At 36.8% G+C, this 24772-nt stretch overlaps 2 protein-coding genes across 6 annotated transcripts in view; one reads left to right on the forward strand and one right to left on the reverse strand.

Annotated features, from left to right (window-relative positions):
- NLRC4 (NLR family CARD domain containing 4) overlaps positions 1-15740 on the forward strand; it is a 32494-nt gene extending 16754 nt beyond the window's left edge. For all 4 annotated transcript variants that reach the window (XM_019741649.3, XM_074331857.2, XM_088796222.1 and 1 more), the window contains 5 exons: positions 1251-1343; positions 3300-3470; positions 5527-5619; positions 6154-6321; positions 14640-15740. In XM_019741649.3, coding sequence (XP_019597208.3) covers positions 1251-1343; positions 3300-3470; positions 5527-5619; positions 6154-6321; positions 14640-14932 — 818 coding nt within the window. In that variant the 3' untranslated portion in view covers positions 14933-15740. The remainder of the gene's footprint in view (positions 1-1250; positions 1344-3299; positions 3471-5526; positions 5620-6153; positions 6322-14639) is intronic.
- A 2294-nt stretch (positions 15741-18034) lies between these two features.
- SLC30A6 (solute carrier family 30 member 6) overlaps positions 18035-24772 on the reverse strand; it is a 33375-nt gene continuing 26637 nt past the window's right edge. For both annotated transcript variants that reach the window (XM_019741662.3, XM_074331860.2), the window contains 2 exons: positions 23924-23992; positions 18035-18991 (listed from right to left, as the gene is read on the reverse strand). In XM_019741662.3, coding sequence (XP_019597221.2) covers positions 18494-18991; positions 23924-23992 — 567 coding nt within the window. In that variant the 3' untranslated portion in view covers positions 18035-18493. The remainder of the gene's footprint in view (positions 18992-23923; positions 23993-24772) is intronic.

Below are 24772 nucleotides of genomic sequence, written 5' to 3' on the forward strand. Positions count from 1 at the left end.
TTTTTCTGCATCAATTTATATGATGATGTAGTTTTTCTTCTTTAGACTGTTAATATAGTGAATTACATGGATTAAGTCCCAAATATTGCCCTACATTCTTTGTATGAAGCCCACTTAATGGTAGTATAATATTCTTTTTATATATGACTGGATTCCTTGGCAATATTTTGTTGAGGATTTTTACTTCTGTTTTCATCAGTGATATTGGCCTGATTTCCTTTGATTTTATTCTCTTGGTCTGGGTTTCATATTGGGTAATGGTAGCTTCATAAAATGAGTTGGGAATTATTCCCTCTACTTCTATTTTCTGGAAGTGATTTATACAATTGGTATTATTTCTTCTTTGAATGTTTGGTAGCATTTGCAAGTTAAATTATCTGTGCCTGCAGGTTTGTTTGTTTTTTTGAAAATTGTAAACTACAAATTCAATTTCCTTGATAATTATATAGGACAATTCAGGTTACCTAAGTCATGTTGTGTGTGTTTTAGTAGTCTGTGGTTTTCAAAAAATTGGGCAATTTTATCTATGTTGTCAAATTTATGTGTGTAGATTAGTTCACATTAATCTCTATTCTTTTAACATCTGCAGTCTTTGTAGTGATATCCTCTTTCATTTCTGATATTGGTAATTTGTTCTTCCTCTTTTCTTTGTTAGTCTTGCTAGAATTTTATCCATTTTATTGATCTTTTCAAAGATACAACTTTTTTCATTGATTTTTTTCCTATTATTTATCTGTTTCCAATTTTTATTGATTTCTGTCTTGATCTTTATTATTTTCTTTCTTCTTCTAGCATTGGGTTTATTTTGTTTTTCTTATTTCTTAAGTAGTAAGGTCTCAGAGGAGACCTTCCCTCATTTGTAATATAAATATTCAATAATATAAACCTCCCTCTAAGCAGTCTGTTAGTTGCAGATTTTGATATATTTTTTAAATTTCTGTATTTTTCAAAATATTGTCTAATTTTCCTTGGGACTTCCTACTTGATTCATGCTTATTTAGAAGAGTATTGTGTAAAGTATTTGGAGATTTCCTTGTTATCTTTCAGTTATTATTTTCCAATCTGATTCCATTATATTTGGAGAACATGCTTTTAGCTAAAGAAGATGTCCATCTCTGACCAAAAACATACATTTTTGTGTCAATTTCATGAACATTTCTTGTTGATGGTGACAACTAAAATCTTTTAATTGGTAACAGAAATTTAGTAAATATTAGCTGAGCACAGTCCAATTTCTTTTCTTTTGGCAGGTGGTCTAACTGACAGTTTGGGTAATTTGAAGAATCTTATGAAGCTTACACTGGATAACATTAAGATGAATGAGGAGGATGCTATAAAACTAGGTCAGATTTTTGTTTTCTCTAATTTTTTATCAATGTAAGTTTGATAATAAGAACAATTAACTCAGGATTCTGATGAAGGTTGTATCTATATAAGACAAGAATGCCTTTACGTATTTGTGATTACATTGGTTTTTCTAGACAGTTTTCTCCACTCCCATTCCAATCCTTCAGCACCATTTTATGTAAATTGTACACCACTATATTGTAACCCTTTTGAGGACAGAAGCCATGATATGTTTTTATCTTCTGGCTGATTCAAAGCATAGAAACAATGTAAAGCATTTATACTGTGGTTTCATAATTAAATAAAACTTCATAAATTATTGACTATATTTGTATTTAAAGCATATCAACAATATCCAAAGTTTATACTGTGGTTTTAACTTTAATTAAATAAAACTTCATCAATGGAATGAAACACAAGAATGAATTGTGGACCAAGGAAACTTCAGGAACACAAGCAGAACACATGATTTGTCTTCCAGTTCAGGGAGGATTCCTGTTGAAACTTTTTTCCCCAATGTCCCTGCCTTTTTTTGGTTGGGAGGAGCAGGGCTCTTTTTCTTTATCTTTATTTTATTTTATTGGCTCTTTCTTTCCCCATTTGAGCCCTCAGTTAAATGCTCCTCAGCCTTGTTTCTTTTCATTCTTCTTGCCTAAAGACAACCCTAGCCTATAATTAAAACATGGCTGTCCTTTTTGTCATTATATGGCCTACATGACAATAATAACATTAATTCAGAGTTCAGAAAACATTTATTGCATGCTTATGAGTTACACAGAATATCAGAGCTCGAGGGAGCCTGAGAGCACCTAGTTTAACTTTCTCATTTTACTGCCCCTGGAAACTAGAAGTTTACTGACTTGCCTAAGTTCTCACCAATTGGTAGAAAGAGTTCAGAAACACCTATCTGAGACAATCTGGTTCTACTATTAAGGAATCAAAGTCTGGACTTGAATAAACTAGTCTAAATTTACTGTTTATTAAAGAATTACTGTGTAATTGGTTAGCACTATACGAGGCACTTCTACATATTTCTTCTCATTGAATCCTCACAATAGTCCCAAGGTTACACAATTATTATTAAGTACGGGATCCAGGAATGAAAATGACTTCAGGGCTCATGTTCACAACCTCTGAGCTATGTGTGCTCCCATGACAACAATTAATATTCATTTACTATGTACCAGGCACTATACTTAATACATTACATACACTATCTGCAACCTTCCCAAAGTTCAAAGTTCTGTAAGGCAGATATTATGAAAACAGTATATTTCTTTCTTCTAGGTTAGAGTACCATCAAGATAAAGAAATATTTTAATGACACAAAGGTATGCCTAATCAATCCTCAAGTCCTTATCAGCTTTACACATAAGAATGAGGTGCATTTTAGAATGTTTTCTATTGTACTATTGATGTAAGATAAATCTTTCTCCTGGTGGAGCATGCTGCATTGGATGTGCTCTTCATTGTAAAGCATCAGGCAGGCCCTATATCATTGCAATTACAAGCAGGGCTCTTTTGAGGCTGTAAACAGTTACGCAAGAAGCATTCCTAGGAACTGAAGTCTCCATGCTGCCCCTCTGAATTCAGCCTCCACCCCTTCTGAAATTTTTGGAGATTCTAAGGAGAGAGTGCTCATTCAGAAGACTTTATTCTATGAAAAAAGTTATGGTAAAGGTACCCGTTGATACCCATTAAAATACTATACATTTACTATAGTTTTTATCATGCTACTAAGAGAATGATCTCCACATAAGTGATCTTTGTGTGTGAAAGTCATAGTTGAAAGAAAAATTACTCTCTTTGGATTTTTATAACTTAAGGTCTCGACAAAAAGAGCATGGCAAGGGCTCGTGCAATTGTTCTTGGTCTTCTTTTCAGTCCATTAATCGGTGGTAAAATCAAATTAACTTGGTATCTTAATGCATTTCCTTTCTTTCTTTTTGCAGCTGAAGGTCTAACAAACCTGAAGAATATGTGTTTACTTCGTTTGACTCACTTGTTTGACATTGGGGAGGGAATGGATTATATAGTAAAGTCTCTGTCAGCCGAACCCTGTGATCTTGAAGAAATCCAATTAGTTTCCTGCTGCCTGTCGGCAAATGCTGTGAAAACCCTAGGTAACTATTGCCTGCATTAGCTGAACAAGAACAGTGTAAGACAGAACATGTGATACTTTTATAGTAATGCATGCTCCTCCCAAGAGGAAATTTCGGTTTTAGAGAAACTGGAAAGGATAAAGACTTCTAGGCAATATCTAGCCTGCTTTTAATGATTTTTCTCCATGGTTGAAATGAAAATGTACTATAGATGGATAATAGAAAATTTCAGAATAATTGAAGATGTTATAATTTTAAGAGAAGGTGAAGAGGAAGAAAATAAGTAGGTACTTGAAACTTGGCACATATCCTGTTATATAATAATTGCTTAATAAATATTTGGATGAATAGATAGATAAATGATTGAGAAGCAGAGAGAAGGAATTCCTTAAATAATCTCAGACCTTCCAATTCTTACCCACTGGCTTGTTAAAATAGCATTGATGTGTATTACTAATATAAGAGTTGAGTCTTTTGAGTTCCCCAAGGGTATGCATACCAAGTATGGAAAGACCTTTGCATATTACTGGATAAACTGGATATGTTCAATTCAGATGTTTACTAAATTTAGATTTTGAGAAAAAAGATGGTATAACCTTTTTAAAAACAGAATATAAAACTGCTGGGAGTCTGTAAGGATACTAAGATTATTTATATGCTAACATGAACCAAAAACTAGAGAGACCCATGATTAGAAAAGGCTGGAAAAGCACTGGGAGTCTGAGAATGACAAGCACACTCCTCCTTTACTTCTTTACTTGTCACTGGGGAGAGACATGTTTAGAACTAAAAATAGCAAATGTACTCTTTTAAGAGGACTTCCATAGGTTTTTTTATTTTAAAGCACCAACCCCTCAAAGATAGTTTACTCTAAGAAAAGGATTCATATGATTGATTAAAAATAATAACAGCTAATATTGTAACAAGAGTATATATTCATGAAAAACTTGACTCATTTTTTTAAAGGAGATTTTTCTAATAAGTCTTGGTAGGAAAAACTTCAAGTAGATTACACAACCATGATCAATACAAGTTTCCCCTCTGTCAGAAAGTACAGTATTCCTACGAAAACTTTGGTAAGCCGAGATGGCATTAAGCAAAGAAGCAATTACCATTAACGCTTATGGCAAATATTTTAGCGTTTCCCAGACCCAAAACATAACCTGTCTTAGGCTTTTCTGATACCTTAGGACTCACTTGCTAATGCAGATGCACAAAATAAATCAAGCAAAGATACTCACCGACATAGTTCAAAGCTCTGGCGGCTTGATGCTGAGATGTGGAGTGTGGTTCCCAGGAAGGAGCTGGCGGGGCCTCTCTCGCTGCCTCTATAAGGCTCCCTGCAGAACAAATGGTGAACACTATTTTCGCTTTTCTCCTTTTTTGTAAAAGCAAAAATCCTCGTGGATTTCTTTCAGTTAGCGAAAACAGGTAGTAATGTAGGTCTTTTGTAAAAGTGAAGTGGTGTAACCTAATTTTGGAAAAGGGGGGATACCTGTCATCTGGAGTGAAGGATAGAACTAAGCAGTTCTTAGCTAGAGTGATCGAATTTTATGATTCATGTTTTTATTATCTTAAGTTTTTATTGTTATCATCACAACTATGACATTAACAAAAACATCTAAACTGAGGTACACAAAGAACAGCTCATTGCATCTTTTTTGTCCCTTTGTTTCTACTGCACAATCAGGGCATTTAAGAATTGGAAACAATCTCACAGTTAAATCTAGTTTAACTTCCTCATTCTAAAGATGAAGACCCTGAGGCTTAGAGAAATGGAGTGACTTTCCTATAGTGACATAACAACTATATTTCATGATGCTTCAGGCTTTATGTGAGCTGAAGTCTATTGGTCAGAACTTAGAACTAGGAAATATCTATCCATTTGGTCACAATCATGGGAGTTGGGGGTTATACCTATCCAGATACCTTTGGGAATAATCCAATGAATCAATTAAATAATGACTTGTGTACTATCGACAAAGAAGACAAAGGCTCAGAATTTTTTAAGGATATTTTAAAATGCACATATAGTTTCCTGATAGTCTTTTTATTTTGGATTAAAATTTTTTTCCAGCTCAAAATCTTCACAATTTGGCCAAACTGAGCATTCTTGATTTATCTGAAAATCACTTGGAAAACGATGGAAATGAAGCTCTACATGAACTGAGTAAGAATGACAATTTTGCCTTATTAGATGCACCTTAAGGAAGTCATGTAGCCCTTTCTTAAACTGTCATTAAGGAACACAGGCTGCCGGCTTTTGAGTCAGCAGTTTTCCCCTGCTCACTGCCCCTGAGGCTTCTTCTAGGCAGCTAGTGTCTGAGAGAAAGTGATGTTTAAGAAAAATTTGCTTAAGGAGTTAGTGATAAGATTTTTAATGTTTAATAATGATATTGTGATTATGTTTTCTGAAAAAGAACTCATACTATCTGAGCATTGCTTCAAAGTAACATAGAAGGGCGGGAATTTGGTGAAGATGAAGCAAGATTGTCCATGATTTGATGTTTGCTGAAAGTTGGCCTATTCGTATGTACAGTTTCATTACACTATCCTGAATAATGTTTGTATATTCTTGAGCACTTTCTGTAAAAATATTAACCGAAAAACAAGTCGATTCTCACTGTCCACTGAGTAGGCTCCCACATCCCTTCATCAGTTTTGCGAAGGAGCCAATTCCTGACCGAGTCTCTGGGGTTTCAAGTTGGCAGGCTGCACATCCTGGAAGAGCTCACCGTGCTGATGCTGCCCTGGTGGAGTGATGTACGGCTCAGCCTGGCAAGGCTGTTGGAGCAACTGGAGGGGGCCCCCCAACTGGTCAGGCTTGGGCTGAAACACTGGAGACTCACAGATGCAGAAATTAGAATTCTAGGTAGGTACACACACACAGCCCAGAGAAAAGAAGTTGGTCCGAACGAAGTTCTTCAGCTGACTTTCTTTTTCTTTCCTCCCTCTGTTTCTCTCTCTCTCTCTCCCCCTTCCTTTCTTTTCCTTCCCTTCCCTTTTTGATTATACAAATATATTTAAAGAGAGTTCACATCTATTAAGAAGTAAAATGATTTAAAATACTGGCCTGCCTTCAGATTTTTAAGCATTTCACATTCTTTGACAAGGTGTATTATGTTGGGAATTGCTCTCCCTAGCCTTAACTGTCTGAAATTCAGCACTGCCTCTCCAATCTTGGGAAATATTTTTAAGTCACCTGTTAGGTATTCAAAACTTAATATAAAGATAAACGCAACTTTATCTAAATGGGGTCACAGAATATCTATAAGTACCTGTGATGTAATCCCCGGAACAAATTGAGATATATAAATGACTGAAGACACCACTAGCCTCAGGCAGTTGATGATGGGTCCTCATGCTGTCTTAGTTATCAATTTCTGTGTAACAGATTACCCCAAAACGTAATGGCTTAAAACAACTATAAAACATTATCTCACAGTTTCTGTAGGTCAGGAATTTGGGAACGGCTTAGCTGGATGGTTCTGGCTTTGGCTCTGTCATGAAGTTGCAGTCCAGATGCCAGCTGGGGCTGCTGGGGATCTGCTTCCAAGGTGGCCCCTCACTTGCTCAGCAGGTGAATGCTGGCTGTTGACTGGTGGCCTCAGTGTCCCATCCCTGGACCTCTCTATAGGCTGCTTGCGTGTCGTCACAACATGATAGCTCACTTCTCCTAGAGCAAGAGATCCAAGAGAGAACCAGTTGGAAGCTGCAGTGTCTTTTATGACCTAGTCTTGGAAGGTCATTTCTGGTCATTTCCACTGTATCCTATTAATTACCCAGGTTGGTGTGGAAGGGGATAACACAGGGGAGTGAATACTAGGAGGTGAGGATCACTGGAGCTATCTTGAAGGCTATCGTACTGTCTAAGGCAAAGGATTAATGGAAACAGCCTCGACTGCCCTCATTTCCCTCACAGATTGTCTAGAATACATTTGCAGTATACATGTTTTAAGTGTACAGTTCTGTGGCATTAAGTACATTCACATTCATTTGCAACCACCATCGCTGTCCATCACTAGAACTTTTTCATCTTTCCTGACTAAAACTCTGTCCCCATTACACACTAACTCCCCACCTGCTCCTTTTGAAAACCTTGTCTCTTAGAGATGTGTCTCTCAGTCGTTGGGCTCCCCAAGGGTTTTGCCTTTCCTCCTGGTGCTTCAAGTTCTGGATCTTTCCTTCCCTTAACTCCTAACACCACTTCCATCTCTTCTACCCACTCCCTTACCCCATCATCCTGGGTGTCATTCTTTCAGGCCCCTCCTCTATTCTGAGTGACACTGGAGGCAGGTGGCTTCTATGACAGACTAATTAGTTAGCTAATAAATAATCCCTCTCAGGTAACCTCATACCTTGAGTGAGTTGGAAAGGATGTGTCTTTTCAAGGAGGCCATTGGGAAACGTATAGAATTAGGATTATGTGGGGGGCGGGGGTGTATTTTTAGGTACTGACCTTTCAGCATCTTTCAGATAGCTGCCTAATTTGCCTACTTCTGAGGCAGGCCATTGAGACCAGCGAAGGAGATGGTGCGTTTAATGAAATAGGAACTGAGCTAAGCAGTAATTTGCCATTTTACTTTAATTGCCTAGTGCTTTATAGCCTCCAGATGTAAATGAGAAAAATAAGAGAAGGCAGCTGACTCTTGGAAATTCAGATGTAAAGATGTACCCTAAAATGCAAGTTAAAAAATAAAAAAACAAAATGAACAATTCAATAGCAGTAACTAATTTATTCTCAAAGTCTTTTAGAAAAGAATCTGTGGAGCGATCACTATGTCTCTAACAAAAGATAACAATATTATCCCAGTCTTATAAAGAAGCAAACACATATGAAGGTTGTCATACTGAAGCAGGGAAAAGGGTTGGAGTCAGAAGAGGAAGAGTTGATGAAATTGGCGAGAAAGTGTAGGTGCTGGCATTGCTCCTTCCCTCCACCTCCCAGAGGCATAAAAAGCCTGTGCTTGAGGCTTAGGCTGCAGAGTGAGCCAAATGTTCTCTGCCTTTGGTCTCCAGCCAGGTGATGAGAGTGCTATCTGTCGGCCCCTCTAGAGGCTCCATCTTTACGAAATGGTTAGACGCATTGGTTTTGGAGTCAGACAACCTGCCTACCCCTTCTACCTGATCAATGTATACGCTGCAGCAACTTAAAGTCTCTGAGCCTCAGTCTGCTCATCTGTCAAATGAGGATAATTATAATGCCTACCATATTAGTGGTTATTGTGCTAATCAGTAGCTGAGCTAATGCATATAAAAAGTTCAACACTGACCCACTGTATATGCTCAATAAATGGTACTGTGATCATTATCCTCTGTGGGCTTCAAGGGGGAACCAGAACCAGGGTTATTTGGTTACCTTCCTTTAAAAAAAAAAAAAAAAAAAGCTTTCTCAGCCTGCAAAATGAAAAGTACAACCTGCTCACTTTTGATGTATAAGACCCTTCACAATGGAGTCTCAATTCACCTTCCTCTCCACCTTCATCAGCTGTCACGCCATCTAACCTACATGAAGTTCCACCCTCATGGACCTCATGCTGTTCCCTGAAAATGCCTTTGAAAATGAACTCCCTATGGAATGTTCTTCCCTTTCTCCTACTGTCCCTTTAAAACCTAACTTAAATATTTTCTTGGTGAAATATTCTCCCTATGCGCCCTCCTCTGCATCCCCACATGGAACCTAGATGTTTAAGGTTCTTATCCAGAGTCTTTCAAACTTTTCTTTTGGCTGAGTCACACCTAAAAATACATTTTACCTCATGATCTAAAACATACATACATACATTTTAAAAAATTTCACAAAAATTATCTTATATGTGTGATACTTTACTTTCTATTCATTCTATCCTATGTCACTTAAAACTAATGCTAGTTGCAATGTATTAAATTTATTTCATGTTCCACTAAAAGAGGGGCTCCATGTAGCTTAGGAAGAAACAATGCCCTAATGCATATCTTGCCCAGGGTGTCAGCCTAGGTATGGGGTTCCTGTTTCAATGGTCACTACTGACGCTAAATGTCTGCTCCCATGTGTCTCTTGACCTGTGTCATCTTGCCTCCTACAGTGCTTCCTTTCCCTATTCTCCAAGTGACTCGGGTGGGGAGAACAGTCACTTATCCTTAATTTCTACAAGAAGGCCTTGGTATAATTATGGATATAGCTTTTTTACTGAGTGCTCCGGGGTAATGGTGAAAGACGTGATTACATGATAGTTCTGAGGAGCAGATTTATTAAATTTAATATTGTTAGTTCCACATTTTCAAAGAGATGCTTGGTCATTTCCACCTGCTCAGCCTCCAGCTGCCTGTTAATTGCCTTGTCCTCTTCCCATCTCCATCTCTTCCAGTCCCCCACAAAACTCATGGCCCACGGTATCATGAGTCAATTTGGGCGATGACATTTAGTGATGGATATATGTGATAGATGCAATAGTGAAATGAAGACAGTGTAATGAGAGACAGAGTCTCTAATTAAAGAATGACTACCTAATGAAATGCAGGGAGAAAACAAGATGTGGATGTGAGGTATGAAATGAGATAACAATGAGGTATGAAATTAGATAACTATAGTTGGGATGTGCTTGCTGGAAAAACGCCAAGCCTGGATTGTCCTTAATTTTACACTTTTTCTGTAGCTGTACTAAGGCTACTGGGGAATATTACACAATTTGACAGATCGATACAAGTTCATAGTGACAAATTTCAACAAAAACATTGAGAACCAAATGGTAAGAAAATACTATATAGTAAAACTTGTGGCATCCAGCAAAAGCAGGGCTTAAATAAGATCCTCATAGCATTAAGATAATAAACATAACAGTATGGGCATACCTCATTTTATTGCACTGTCCTTTATTGTGCTTCACAGATGTTGAGTTTTTTACAAATTGAAGGCAAGACCCTCCACCAGTAAAAAGATTACAACTCACTTTATTGCGATACTTGCTTTACTGTGGTGGTCTGAAACTCTCTGGAACTCACAATATCTCCAAAGTCTGCCCACATAAAACAATGAAATAGAAAATAAAAATTAAAAAAGATCAATAAAGCTCAAAATCGGTTCTTTAAAAAGAGTAACAAAATAGATAAAAATCAAGCAAGACTGCTCAAGAAAAAAAAGAGTAATATTAATTTCATTAGTCAAAATGGAGACATAAGCACAGGTCTGTAGCTTTATTATCACCCAAAACTGGAAGCAGCTAAATGTCCTTCAATAGCTGAGTGGATAAACAAACTGGGGTACAGCCATACCTTTGTATATTACTCAGTTCTAAAAATAAATGAGCTATCAAGCCATGAAAAGACATAGAGGAAACTTAAATACATACTGCTAAGTGAAAAAAGCAAGTCTGAAAAGGCTACAAAATGCGTGATTCCCATTGTATGACATTCTGGAAAAGGCAAAACTATTGAGACAGTGGTTGTCAGGGACTCAGGAGGAGGGGAGGAAGGGTTGAACAGATATAGCTCCGGTTTTCTTTGCATGTTAGTTTTTCGTATGGCAGCGGAACTAGTCTGTATGATATTGCAATTGTGTATACATGACACTATGCATTTGTCGAAACCCATAGAAATTTCTAGCACAAAGAGTGAACCATAATGTATGCAAACTAAAATAAACCATTTAGGAGGTCTGGGAAACCCGAGGATAGAATGCAGAATGCATAAAAATCGAACTGTATTACAAACTATGAAACAACCTCACTGCAGAGGATGTGAGGAAAAGAAATTGAACTAAATAACTTTGGAAGTGAGTGATCTGTAAAATTCAAGGGAAAATAAATGGTAACATAACCACTGTACTGTAATTGATAGAGTTATATCCAATTGGGGTACAGGTTAACAATTCTGATACTGCTATACATTTACGCTGGAACTGAATAATTATAAAAATGGATGGCAGATGATGGGAACCTAGTTTCTCCATGTTGAGGTGGAAATTTACAGCAAGAGCAGGGTGCTAGAATGACCCATAGTAAAGGCTTAGAATTGAAGACATCAGTATGAACTCATCTCATAATTACCTTAATAGAGATGTAATGTAGATGGTTACCTCTACATATAGGAAAAACGACCCATATGTCCATCACTAATGAATGGATAAACAAAATGTGGTATATCCATACAACAGAGTACTATTCAGCCATAAGAAGGAATCAAGTATTAGAATATGCTACAACATGGATGAACCTTGAAAATATACTAAGTGAAAGAAACTAGTCACAAAAGACCATGTTATAGAATTCTATTTATGTAAAATGTCCAATGTAGGCAAATCTATAATGACAAATAATAGATTAGTGGTTTCCAGGGTCTGGGGAGGTTGGGGTGGGGACTGGAGTGACTGCTAATGACTACAGAGTTTCTTTTTTGGGGTGATTAAAATGTACTGGACACTTTTCAAAAGTGTTTAATTTACTTGATCCCTCTGTAGTTGACAGTGAGCACTCTCTCCTTTTCAAAATATTCTCTTGACTTCCATGCCACCTTTACAATGGCAATTCCTCTACCCGATGTTAACCTTCCAACTTTCCTCAGTGTTTGGTCCCAGGCTCTCTGGTTTTCTTCCTCGGATAATTGTATTCGTCAAGCTTCGATTGCTGTTTTTGATTATGACTCTCCAAATTTTTCTAGCCCATCAGAAATCTGGGACTACCAGGTAGAAATTGTTACTATAATAGCTCAAGGATCTGTTTCCCATGTTCTAACAAAACCTTTTTTTAAATGGTCTCTTTCAATTTAAATGTTTGAGGCTAATCTCTATTATCCAGCCTGTTTCTCAAAAAGAGAGCCAGCGCATCAAATATATGGTGATGGAAGGAGAACTGACTCTGGGTGGTGAACACACAATGGGATTTATAGATGATGTAATACAGAATTGTACACCTGAAATTGATGTAACTTTACTAACAATTGTCACCCCAATAAACTTTAATTAAAAAAAAAAAAGTAATTCACATTAGCAAAAAAAAAAAAAAAGGGAGCCATTGCATCTTAACTCTGTTATCCAGTCAGGGCTCCAAAACAAGCACCATCACAACCCTACTCATATTCCAGAAGCTCTTTGGTAAATCCTGGACCCAATCATTCTGCCACATGGATCCTGATATCATATTTTTATTTTCCAAGCGCTCTTTCTTATTCCTCCAATTGTACTTTAAAAAAAAAAAAAGCATCTTATTTATGTTGGGTAGATGCTGTACCTTTTTAGGGTCCCTGCAAAGTAAGGTTTTGAAGCTTGTTCTTGTTCCCTATGTTACCTCATTTCTTGGGAGTTTTTTGTTTGGCTTTTAGGCTGTTCTCAAATGTCTGGTATTCTGTACTGTTGCCTTGACATTTTAGAGCAAGACACAAGTTGATAAGAAGCTCTGTGTGCCTGAGGAAGGGTGACTTTTCAACTGGTCAGTTTCACTGTGGGTGATCAGGAAAGCAAAATGGTTCTTCCTTTGTAGGGCCCTTTCTTGGAGGCAGTTCACTTTCCCGAGAAGGATCCTTCCGTTTTCCTCGTGCAGCATATAAGCCCAATTGCCAGTGTTCTGGGAATAAAATGGTGCCTTTGTGTGCTCCCAGGGTACGCTGACCACGGCACCTATCACCCATCTAACTACTTGATAATGTATGTTTTCACAGCACAATGCACAGGACATAGCAGGCACTCAAAAGTGTTTGCTGAAAGAACTGGTAAGAGCTCTGGCAATACAAGGGTTTTGTTCAGGATACAGAAACTTCAAGGTTCAGAATCCTTCTACCCAGAGCATTTGAGATTCTGCCTGGAACATGGATCAGGCCGCTTGCCTTGTCCCCAGCCCACAGACAGCCCACAGCTCTAAATGTCAGATTCCTTTTCCTCAGAACCAGTCTGCTCATCGTGATGACAAAAATACTGCAGGTTAAATGAACAAAATGCATGCCCTTGGAGTATGTTGTTTGTTCTTGGTTCCTGGCTTGCACACATTCTAATTATCCAAGAAACTCTCTTATTGATACCATCCTTAAACCTTAGCAGATAAGCTGTGTAACTATGTATCACCCTCTGAGTGTAGAATGGGCGTTCAAGTCTCCATTAAGTTCCTTTTAGGTGGTGAAATCTGTTCTGCTAGTCGAGGAGAAAAGAAATTGCCCTTTGGGGAAAGAGCCTTATATAATACACCGATGACCAGCATTTTGACCGAGTGCCTGCCATGCTGGGAAGTATATGAAAAACAGGCAGAGGCTGAGGCAGAAAGGACATGAACATGAGGTATAAGAGAGAACAGGGAGAATGCTACCTACCAACAAAGAATAAAGGGCTCCTTATGGGAAGGAGGGAGGAGAAAGTGAGGCCTTATGTATAAGCTGGGTTAGGCACAGGCTAAGCTTATATAACAAGAAACCCAACTCTAGAAGACAGAGCTTGATTTCTCTGTCCTCTGACAGCCCAGAAGGGAGCAGCCCAAGCAGGCAGGGTGCCGTGGCTCTGTGCAGTCTTTCAAACCCAGAAACCTTCCTTTTGTACTCTTCTCTTCCTTAGTGTGTTATCTTTGACTTCATGGTCATGGCTAAGACATCCGCCTTCTCTTTGTAGGAGGTAGAGTGCCCTGTTCTGTAAGGAATGAAGGCAGTTCACAAAGAGTCTAGGGAGGGTTAAAACAAACAAACAAACAAACAAACAAACCCAAAACGAAAATAGAGATGCTCAAGGAGTCTTACTTACTCAAGTTTACAGTTAGGAACATTCAAAACCCAAGAAACAATGGGTAGTATTTGCTTCTCAGAAGAAATGACCTAAGGTTGCCAAAGTTTGACTCCAGTTTTGAAAATAAGTACTGAATATTTGATAGCATCTCTCACACCTCAGATTTTAAGCAATCTTCTACTTCCTGGAAGAGTCAAGAAAAGGGGAAAAAATATGTAATTCATTTATATTGGTTTGCTAATATAAATTATACTAATTAAATCAATTCTATTTATTATAATTATTTTAAATGTTACTATTATAAATTAAGTCAATTATAATTACATTAAATACTAAGTACTATTTATCAGATTCCCTTACATTTAAGGAAGAATGTAATTTGTAAATATAATGGACCATTATAACTGCCCTATCTATAGAGAATTTCTAAAGCAAAGCACTGGTCCAAACAGACATTTTTCTTTAAAAAACTGTCTTCTTTACAACTAACATACTAATTTCTATCTTTTTACCAGGTGCATTTTTTGAAAAGAATCCTCTGAAAAACTTCCAGCAGCTGGATTTGGCAGGAAACTGTGTGAGCAGTGATGGATGGCTTACCTTCATGGGTGTATTTGAGAATCTTAAGCAATTAGTGTTTTTTGACTTCAGTACTAAAAAATTTTTACCTGATGCAGCATTAGTCAGAAAACTTAGCCATGTGTTATCTAAGTTAACTTTATTGCAAGAAGCTAGGCTTGTTGGGTGGCAATTGGATGATGATGATATCAGTGTTATTAAAGGTGCTTTTACACTAGTAACTGATTAAATAAAGGACACCCTGAACCCATGAATGCCCCTGGGGACTCCATTACTTTCAACCTGGTGATTGAAAAATCTTTGCTCATATTGTCTGCGAGTCTGAAAGTATATGGCAATCTATTATACCCTAAAAATTATCCTGGTCAGTGGTGTCTGCCTAACTTGCCCTTCTGAACTTTCTCTTCTTTACTGATATCAGGATGATGTATGACACCATTACCTCCTTAGCTGGCTTCGTCCACGGAAATCTACTGTCTTAGTTTCATCATTCAGGGAAAAAGGCACAAAGAGAAAGATGCCAGGGAAATAAGGTCAAAGAAGAAGAGGAAGTGGGAAGGAGTTTACTGATGACATGTGCCAATAGTTCGCTATCTCATCATTCCTACTAGGGTTATCAGCTACTTGAAGGGGACTCTTTCTTGTTCATCCCTGTGTTCCCTTTGGCCTCAAGAATAACAGGTCACAAAAATTTATATATTCTATGCCTAGCATTTACTAGGCTCAACAAACATTTCCTGAATGATATAATTTAATTACCAGTAGCTACTGAATAAAGAAACAAGCCAAAATTACTTAAAATTAGAGTGAAAACTCCATGTATGTTCTTTATTCAAACAGTTTAATTCAAACAATTTGGAATGTAAAAAGCATTTCCTTATATAAGCAGACCAGACTCCCCCCAAAGATCAGCATCCTTTAGTCAAGTAAAAAATTGGCAGTTTTATGAGGAGCTAAATCAGAGGCTTGAAATTCAAGTCCTCTCCAGTTGATGATACATGTATGTAATTCCAACTGTGACTTCAGAGGTTAAGAAAGAAATAAAAATGTATCCCATTCTTTTGTATCCTATGGAAGCTAAGGGCATCCTGTCCTCATCTTTTTCTCCAACATCCCCCAAACAATCCTTCCCCACAAAGAAAAGTCTAAAAATATCTGTTTAAACAGATTTAAGTCGAGGCAAGTCTGATATAAACAAAATCCTAAATGGTTAGCCTGCAGTTCACCTTCCATCCTTATGGCACCTCAAATTAATGGCTTGGGTTTTGATGTAGGTTAACATATTGCCTGTACACTGAGGTAGTCACTGGAAAGAAATTCTGGGCACAGTATTCTGTTTAGCAAGTGGGCAAATATTATACAGACTTAGTCATAAAATATTAGAGCTGACAGTTTATAGATCAACTAATACATTCCCTACCCTAACTTTGCAGATGAGAAACCTCAGGGAAGTTAAATAACTTACCCATGGTTACAAAACTACTTACATAGTGGCAGCATCAGGATTGGAATCCAAATATCGTCTTCCAGTCCAGTGTTTTTTTCATTATAACACAGTGATTTCTCAAACAGGGTTAATCACACTCCATGAAGCTGGCTCTTAATCACAAATCATGGGCCAAGTATTTAATTTGAACCTCCTTTTCAGTCTAGCTTCAAGTGACTCTGTGGCAAGATTTACCAGTAAGTCTATTGCCTATAGGCCTATGCTGGCCAAATTTGTTTTCATCTCCAGAAGCAGGCCAGAGTTTGGCTAATACAATTTCTCTATGTGATGCATGTACCAAAGTCACCTGCAGCAGTTGGCATTCCTGCATGTCAACATGTAGAGCCAATTCCTTCAGAATCCACAGGTAACGTGTCCAACAGTGTAGGTGGGTATCAAAGCACCTTTGGCGGGACAACTGCACAGGTGCTGTTTGTGAGTGGGTGTTGAAGAAGTAGGCACGCCACCTCATGCAGAACTATGTTCAGTACCTAGACACTTTACAAATCCCATGAGGATGGAGAAGACATGCATAGGGTGGTGGCACAGACCTCCTCATCATCACTCAGTACCTGACAGGTTCTTCAGATTTCATGCATGTTCTTCAGATTTCATGCATGACCCAAATTCTCACTTAGATGAGATCAATGGAGGAAAAATTACCCTATAATAGTAGATACAGAAATACTGGAGAACGTAAGACAAAGGAAAGGAACAGGTTGCCTAATAACATTTTACAAAGTTTCATTTTCCCAGGCAGTCAAGGAAGTGTGAGCTCTATTTTTCCAGCAGATCAAATGTCTGAACAGGGTTGCAGATATCAAGATAATGAACAACTCCTCACCAGGACAAGTTATTTGGGACACGGTCACTTATTATCACAGGATGACTACGATTTTCCTTGATAAGAGATGGCTTCTTAGATGTTTGTTATTCCACTGTGAAGAAATAGGATTGGGAAGCGTTGTTCATATTTAAAAGAGGATGAGTTGATTGAAGAAAGTGTTGCAAATTCCACAAATATAAAAATCTTCTCTAGCTAACTGGCTGATGGCTGGAAAACTCACAAATCTCCAGGAGTACTAGATTCCAGAAAAGTTGAATCCACTCTTAAAATCCCTTTTGAAAACTAATCATAAAACTCATGATAAAATGAAAACAACTTCATAGGTAATTTGTGACTGCTGCTTATTATACTTTTTATAAGTAATACTGGCCATGTGGGAAAGTCCTTTACATTTGCATTTGAAAAAAAAAAGAACTCTATATAATTTTCATAATCATAGTTAACAACTCACTATGTTTGACAAAGCAAAACAGAGTAAGTTAGAAACTGCCTGTAGCAGATCTAAAATTACTGTACTTTATAATCTAAGGTCCATTATGTTTTGGTAAAATTATATAATGTATATAATGATTATGCAACTTTGAAAAGATATCAAATCCTATATTATATATGGAATTCCGTATATTTTGATAACATATTTGATATGTTTTGTTAAAGAGAAACTGAAAGCCAACCAATGAAAAAGAGACTTTTTTGTCACTGATAAATTCCATCATGATGTCAGTATTTGATTAAATGTAAGAGAGAAAACTGGGATCACTTTATTGCACATCACCAAAGGATTTGGTATTCACTTCACCAGAGTAAAACACTTTGAGAACTATGGATTATTTATAAATGTACTGAAATTTTTAAATGAGAAAAATTATTAAAAAACTGATAATTAAAAATTTTAAATTACGCTATGTAGAATGTTCCAAAATTTCTGATAAAAATTTTTGCTTTTACTTTGCAAGACATATTTCAGGAGGCCCTCAAAGAAAAATGTAACAATTAAGTTTAGAAAAGCTATAAAAGAGACTTTTATTTTTAGAATGGACATTTTTTCCTTTCCTAAAATATGTTTCATTATTCAAGAAGCAGGTTTATAAATTTCACTGAAATATTGTATTTTACATAACGTGATAGATTCATTTCATCAAGTGGTTCTCCTGTAAAGATAACCTCGTATCACATTGCAGTCAGCTTACAAAATCAGAGACAGCAAAATTCAAATTTAGAGAAACATGCTTTCTAAAGGAAGCCTATTTAAAGCCAATAGCATTTAGAAGGTTCACACTGTCCTAAACACATTTCACAAAAATAAAGTTTCATTGGTTTCATGTCATGTGAACTAGCCTACTATTCTCTAACATTTAGAGAAAATGATTGAACAGTCAATGCAAAGTTGGATTACTAAATAAATTGGAAGTAAAGGAGCCAATATTCCCCATACAAATAAATTAAGTTACAGTACGTCAGGGTCTTGGTTGTCCGATCCTATTGTTAGTTCCATATCTACCTGGTAGATTTGTAAAGTTAGTCCTGAATCCTGGCGTTGCTCCAATCCCTGGAACTGCAAGTCCTGGAGTAAGCATGCTGCTGTAAGGTATGTGTCCATGATTAAGACCCAAACCATAAGGTCTCATTTGTGTGTTTAGAATAACCGGGGTCACATTTTTTCCGGGGGTGTTAAACGAAAATTCTGGAGGTGGACTACTAGGTTTAGCAGGAGTCGATGTGACAGGGTTCAACTCATCAGTACCCTTTAAAGGAGGCATTGGGATTACGTGATGATCTGAAAAATTTAGGACATTGGCTGCAACAGGCCCAGATAGTAAAGCAGGCCTAATCCAATCATCCTTGAAAATTTGAACAGTCAGAGTAGACACTAGAGTGTACAGCCTGTTGGTCACATGAGCAAGAACCATTTGTTCATTTGCATCTCGTCGAATTCTTACATGCACTGATCCAGCCTAAAAGGGGCAAAATCATAAGAGACTGCTTAGAATTAAACTACTAAAAATTCCATTAGAAATGAACATTTTATTTATGAGTTTGTTCTAACAGTACTTGGTATTTTCTTTAAAATAAGAGAAAGTTTAATGCCTTGATATTCCTTAAAGACTACTTAGTAGTGATTATTAAGGTAAAGTGTTAATGAAATGATTCGTGACTCTAAATAAAACGTGACCTTTTAAAATATATAAAAAAGAAAGAAGAGAAATCCATGTAGAAGGAAGACAGGCATGTTATAACAAAGCCGAATATAAATGAAGTATATGAAAAATGCAACGGAAGGGCAGAAAAGGTATTAATTCAAATTGAGGAAGACTTCAATGGAAAATGGCATTTGATCTAGGGCTGATGGTTAAATGAAATTTCAAAATGTGAAGACAAGCTGAGGGAATAGCAGTGAAAATGCAGGGCACGTTTGGGCAAGAATAAGCAATATCAATCACGTGCAAAGATTTCAAGGAGTACAAATATTTCAAAGAGTGGAAAAAAATAAAAGAGAAGGAAGGAAGGAAACAAGGGGAAGGGAAAGAGAGAGGGAGGGAGGGAGAGAAAGAAAGAGAAAAGGAGGAGGGGAGAGAGGGAGGGAGGGAAAGGAAGAAAGGAAGCTAAATAGGTAATAAGATTAAAAAGAGGCTAGCTGAGGGCTCTAAATATCGTAAGTTTTAATAGCAGCAATCAAACAGCAATAAAATAATCAGAGTTCAGAAAAATTATAGGTATGGATAATTGTTAATTATGTAGGAAATGATTGCAATGGTCTAGGTTAGAAATGAAGATAGCTGAGATAGAACAAATATAGTGAGATCAGAAAGGGACAGATGGATTCATGATATTCCATGAAGTGGGACGACTTTACACCCAGCTGGGTGTAATAGATGAGGGAGATGGACTCATCAAAGATGATCTCAAGGTTCCCAGCCTAGGTTAGTAGGCATTATAATGAAGGTTAGAAGTATGTTTGTTAACTTGAAAAGACGTTTTTCATACATTATGCTTTTAAAGTATTAATAGATAAGAAAATAGGAGGTACAACAATGATCCTATTTTGATTAAAACACGTACATACAGAAAAATATCAAGAATGATAGCACTTCTCTGTAGATGATAGAATTATTAAGGATTTTTATTCTCTTCTTTTTTACTTATTTGTAACTTCTAATTTTTCAACCAATTGGGCACTATTTGTATACTAAAAACATAAAATATGTATCTAATAAACAAAATATCCAACAGATATTCCATCTTGACTTCTAGATAAAACTCAGATTTTCAAAAAAGAAAAACTTATAACAAAGCATAAACCGCACATAAATTGGCCAGTTGGTTTAGTGACAATGTGTCTGAAACTATGACTTGAGCAGTAATAAGAGTTATTGTCAATCATGAGACATAGAAAACATCTATATTGCTTGAATTTGACTTCCAGTTTATTACTTTTAGGAAAGTCAAGCAATGTCTACAAATCAAGTCATCTTTAATTTCTCTCTTTTGTTTGCCACTACCATCTCACAAGTGTCACTATACAAAACTATAAAAGATATTGTATCCTTTTCCAGTCTGATTTGGAAATCAAAGTAATTAAAATATGTGAAAACCATTTCTGAGTATGAGCTTGAACAGAGTCTGCTATGATTATGGTATTTGCAATAATCTATGGCTTTGTGACAACTATTTTTGGCAGTTCAAAATCTTGTTTTATTAATCTCCTTTGACTTAGGTACTACATCAGTGCGGTTGTTAGCTGGTTGTTAGCTGAGATTGTATTTTTTGTGGTTAAAAGTCACCAAGCTAAATAAACACCTAACTTACTGAATTAAAAGAATGATTAAAAATGAACTATATTGGCTGGCACGGCGGCTCAGGCTGTTAGAGCTCCATGCTCCTAACTCTGAAGGCTGCTGGTTTGATTCCCACATTGGCCAGTGGGCTCTCAACCACAAGGTTGCCAGTTCAACTCCTCGAGTCCCGCAAGGGATGGTGGGCAGCGCCCCCTGCAACTAAGATTGAGCACGGCACCTTGAGCTGAGCTGCGGCTGAGCTCCGGATGGCTCAGTTGGTTGGAGCGCGGGCTCTCAACCACAAGGTTGCCAGTTCAATTCCTCCAGTCCCCCAATGGATGGTGGGCAGCGCCCCCTGCAAATAAAATTGAACACGGCACCTTGAGCTGAGCTGCTGCTGAGCTCCTGGATGGCTAAGTTGGTTGGAGCGCGTCCTCTCAACCACAAGGTTGCCAGTTCGACCCCCGCAAGGGATGGTGGGCTGTGCCCCCTGCAACTAGAAACGGCAACTGGACCTGGAGCTGAGCTGTGCCCTCCACAACTAAGACTGAAAGGACAACAACTTGAAGCTGAACGGCACCCTCCACCACTAAGACTGAAAGGACAGCAACTTAACTTGGAAAAAAGGCCTGGAAGTACACACTGTTCCCCAACAAAGTCCTGTTCCCCTTTCCCAATAAAATCTTTTAAAAAAAAAAAAAAGAACTATATTACTGGGAGAATATAAATCGGTACGACTATTTTTGGAAAGTGATTTGGCAACTGGCATCAAAAGCCATAAAAAGTGGCTCACAAAAACACCTTCTAAAAGTTAATCTTAAGGAATAATCACGAGTACATGCAAAGATTATTTCACAAAAATGTCCATCTCAGCCCTGTTTATATAAGAAAAATGGAAAACAACTTGTCCAATAAAGGAATAATTACATAAATTATGGCATATCCATATAATGGAGAACTCTGCAGCCATTAAAAATGATGTTGACGTTCTTGGAAGACAGCAGCAGTGGTGGCACTTTTTTGAAATGCTCCAAATATCTCCATAAAAACAGAAACTAAGACAGCAAACCCAAAAACCTATGAAAAACATATAAGAAAAACTAGCTAACATGGTACTCCTAGAATACTTCAAATACAAGCCATAAGACCCGCAAGATATCAGCATCTGTGGAGGAAGAAGCAATAGGGCATCTGACTGACCTGAAAAGCCCAAAGCAGAGTAGAGACAAAGGATAAGGAACGTTCTGATACAAATGGGAGAGGAAAAGAGTCAGGAGAGAAAAAAAACTTCCACTTCACAGACTCATCACATGAGGGAACTCTAGAGCCATGAATTGACACACTGCCGTAAACCACCCCTTATTTTCAAGTTTAGGAAAACTAATTTCACATAAAAAGGAGCAAGAAAAATGGACTGAATCCAAATCCCACACAAAGTTATTATAAGAAAAAAAGGGAATACAGAACAGATTAAAAATCACCAGAAAGATTTACCTACAAAACTGATGAGAACTATATCCCACTTTATCAAAACAAGCCAAAAGACAAGAAACAAGAATAATATAAATGAAAATCAGAAAACCTCAGAAATGAGGTGATAGAAATATAAGGAAAAAACTACTTCAGAAATGAAGACTAAACTAGAAAGAATACAAAAACAAATAAATATACAAGTATACTGTAATAGAGATAAAAGGTGAAAAGGAAAGTTTTAAAAATCAAAAAGAAATGCAGATAACAAGGATTTTGAAAGAAAATAACAAATATGAAAAAAAGGCAAACATCCAATATGATTATAATAGAAGTTCCCACAGAAGATAATCAAAGCAAGAGAACAGAATAAATATTAAGAACTATAATTCAAGAAAGCTTTCCTGAAAATTAAAAACAAATTGTTTTTGAAATAATATTATTGAAAGAGTATATGCATGCCTGTAATTGACTCAGAGTGACCAACATCAAGACATTCTAGTAAAATTAACAGACTTTAAAAAAAATAAAACTTTTGGGCATCCAGGTATAAGATCAAGTCACATATAAAGGGGGAAAAAAAACAAAACTAGACTGTGTGTCATCGGGCTTTATTTCAGCAATGCATTATGCCAGAGGTAAATAGAGTAATATATTTAAGAAACAAAGAAACAAAAATATGTGCTCAGGATTTCATATTCAGCCAAAATAATTTTCAAGTATAATGTCCACAGCTGTTTTCAGTATTCAATAATTTAGGGAGTGATGTTCCCAAGGGTTCTTCCTGAAGAATTTACTAAAGAATGAGTTTTAGATATCCTGAATGACTAGAGAGGGGAAGATAGAGATGAGACAGCCATTTTCTACCCAAAGAGCATAAATCTAAACTGAAGACGGCAAAACGGATGATATGATTGAGCTGTTGGACCAGTCCTAATCTGCCTACTTCTGGAATTTGTGTTATGTTAGAAAAATCAAATCTTATTTGTTGTTTTAAAAATTAGAAGAGTAATAATAACATGAAAAACTGCTCATGGTATGTTGAATGAAGAGCAATTATAAAACAGTATGATCTCATTTTCTAAAGAGAGTAAATGTGTAAGTATAAAAACCAAAATATCAACGGCAGTTTTCTCTACAGGATAGGATTATGGTGCTTTAATTTTTTTCTGGGTACTTTTCTGTATTTTTCTCATCATTCCTGATACAGGAATGAAGCCATGTTATGTATAATAAAGTCTCTCTGGTAATGAGGTCCAAATTGGATTAGGAGACATGGAATTTTACGCTGAAGCAAGCTGTGTTATTATGTCTTAAACATATTCAGCAAAATCTCCAAAATTAGAACTGCAATTCAAAAGAAAATAATTGTACTTTTTTATTTTGCAACATTTTCATATTTAGAAATGTATGACTATGAATTTGTCTAATCTGGACAGTTCAATATTAAGATCATTTGGTTTGAAAGAAAAAAGTAAGACAATCTCAATTAGATTACCAATTCCACTTACATTTTAGACTCTATTCAGCAGAAATGGGAATCAAAGGCTTTATAAAAATTTTAAAGAAGTATTTTTTTCAGTTTTGAAAATTATAAGCTATGCTTTAAATTATAGCTAAAGTAACATGTAGAAAACATACCAATGAGCCAAAACCTAGGGTCCAAAAATGCTCATTTCGGACTTCCAAAACTCCATCCAAGGTAGATACCTGATCAAAAACATTGAAATAGGGTTGTTTGTATTTGACATGCCCAACACAGTTCAACCACACTATGGACTTGCTCTGAGCCTAGAAATGACGTGGCAAACCCTGTATGAGGACACTCATTAGCCAAGAGAAGTCTCAGACCACTCACTCAAGATACCATTTCTGCCTGTTCAGTACTGAGCCAGGGCCTTACTTTTCCTGGGTTCTTCTCTGCACCAATCCTTCTAAAACCAGGTCTTTACACCTCCTCTACCCCCACTGCCACCTTGTTCAACAGTGCATGGTTCTTTTTATTTTATCAATATAGCATATATTTATATCCAATACTTGTGGTATCAGATTTTTTTTCTTTTTCAATCATTTCTTCCTCTGAAATGAGGAGACACATTTCCTAGTAACACATTTCTGCACAAGAAAAGATGTTACTTGGATGTGGGCCAAAATGAAATTCCAAGTCCAAATAGATAGTTTGTGACCCATTGGTACACTGGCACTTGCTCCACTAGCTGAGACAAATAGCCACCTATATCGGTAAAAGTGGCCTTTGTGATACTGACAACCAAGACTTTAAAATACTCTCAACATCCAAATAATTCAATTATCTTACTCATCAGTTAACAAGTAGAAATTTACAACAACACAAAATCTAAACCCACAGATCAAGATGTTAGGTGGTGAAGAAATCAACATGTAAAAGTGGGCCTTGACTTAATCAAAACCGTAGGTTTGAATACAGAAATCATAAAAATCACAGCATTTATATGGGAATCGGGCAGTCTT

Source organism: Rhinolophus sinicus, chromosome 2 (assembly GCF_057876585.1).
Source record: "Rhinolophus sinicus isolate RSI-liver-muscle chromosome 2, RSI-T2T, whole genome shotgun sequence".
Lineage (NCBI taxonomy): Eukaryota > Metazoa > Chordata > Mammalia > Chiroptera > Rhinolophidae > Rhinolophus > Rhinolophus sinicus.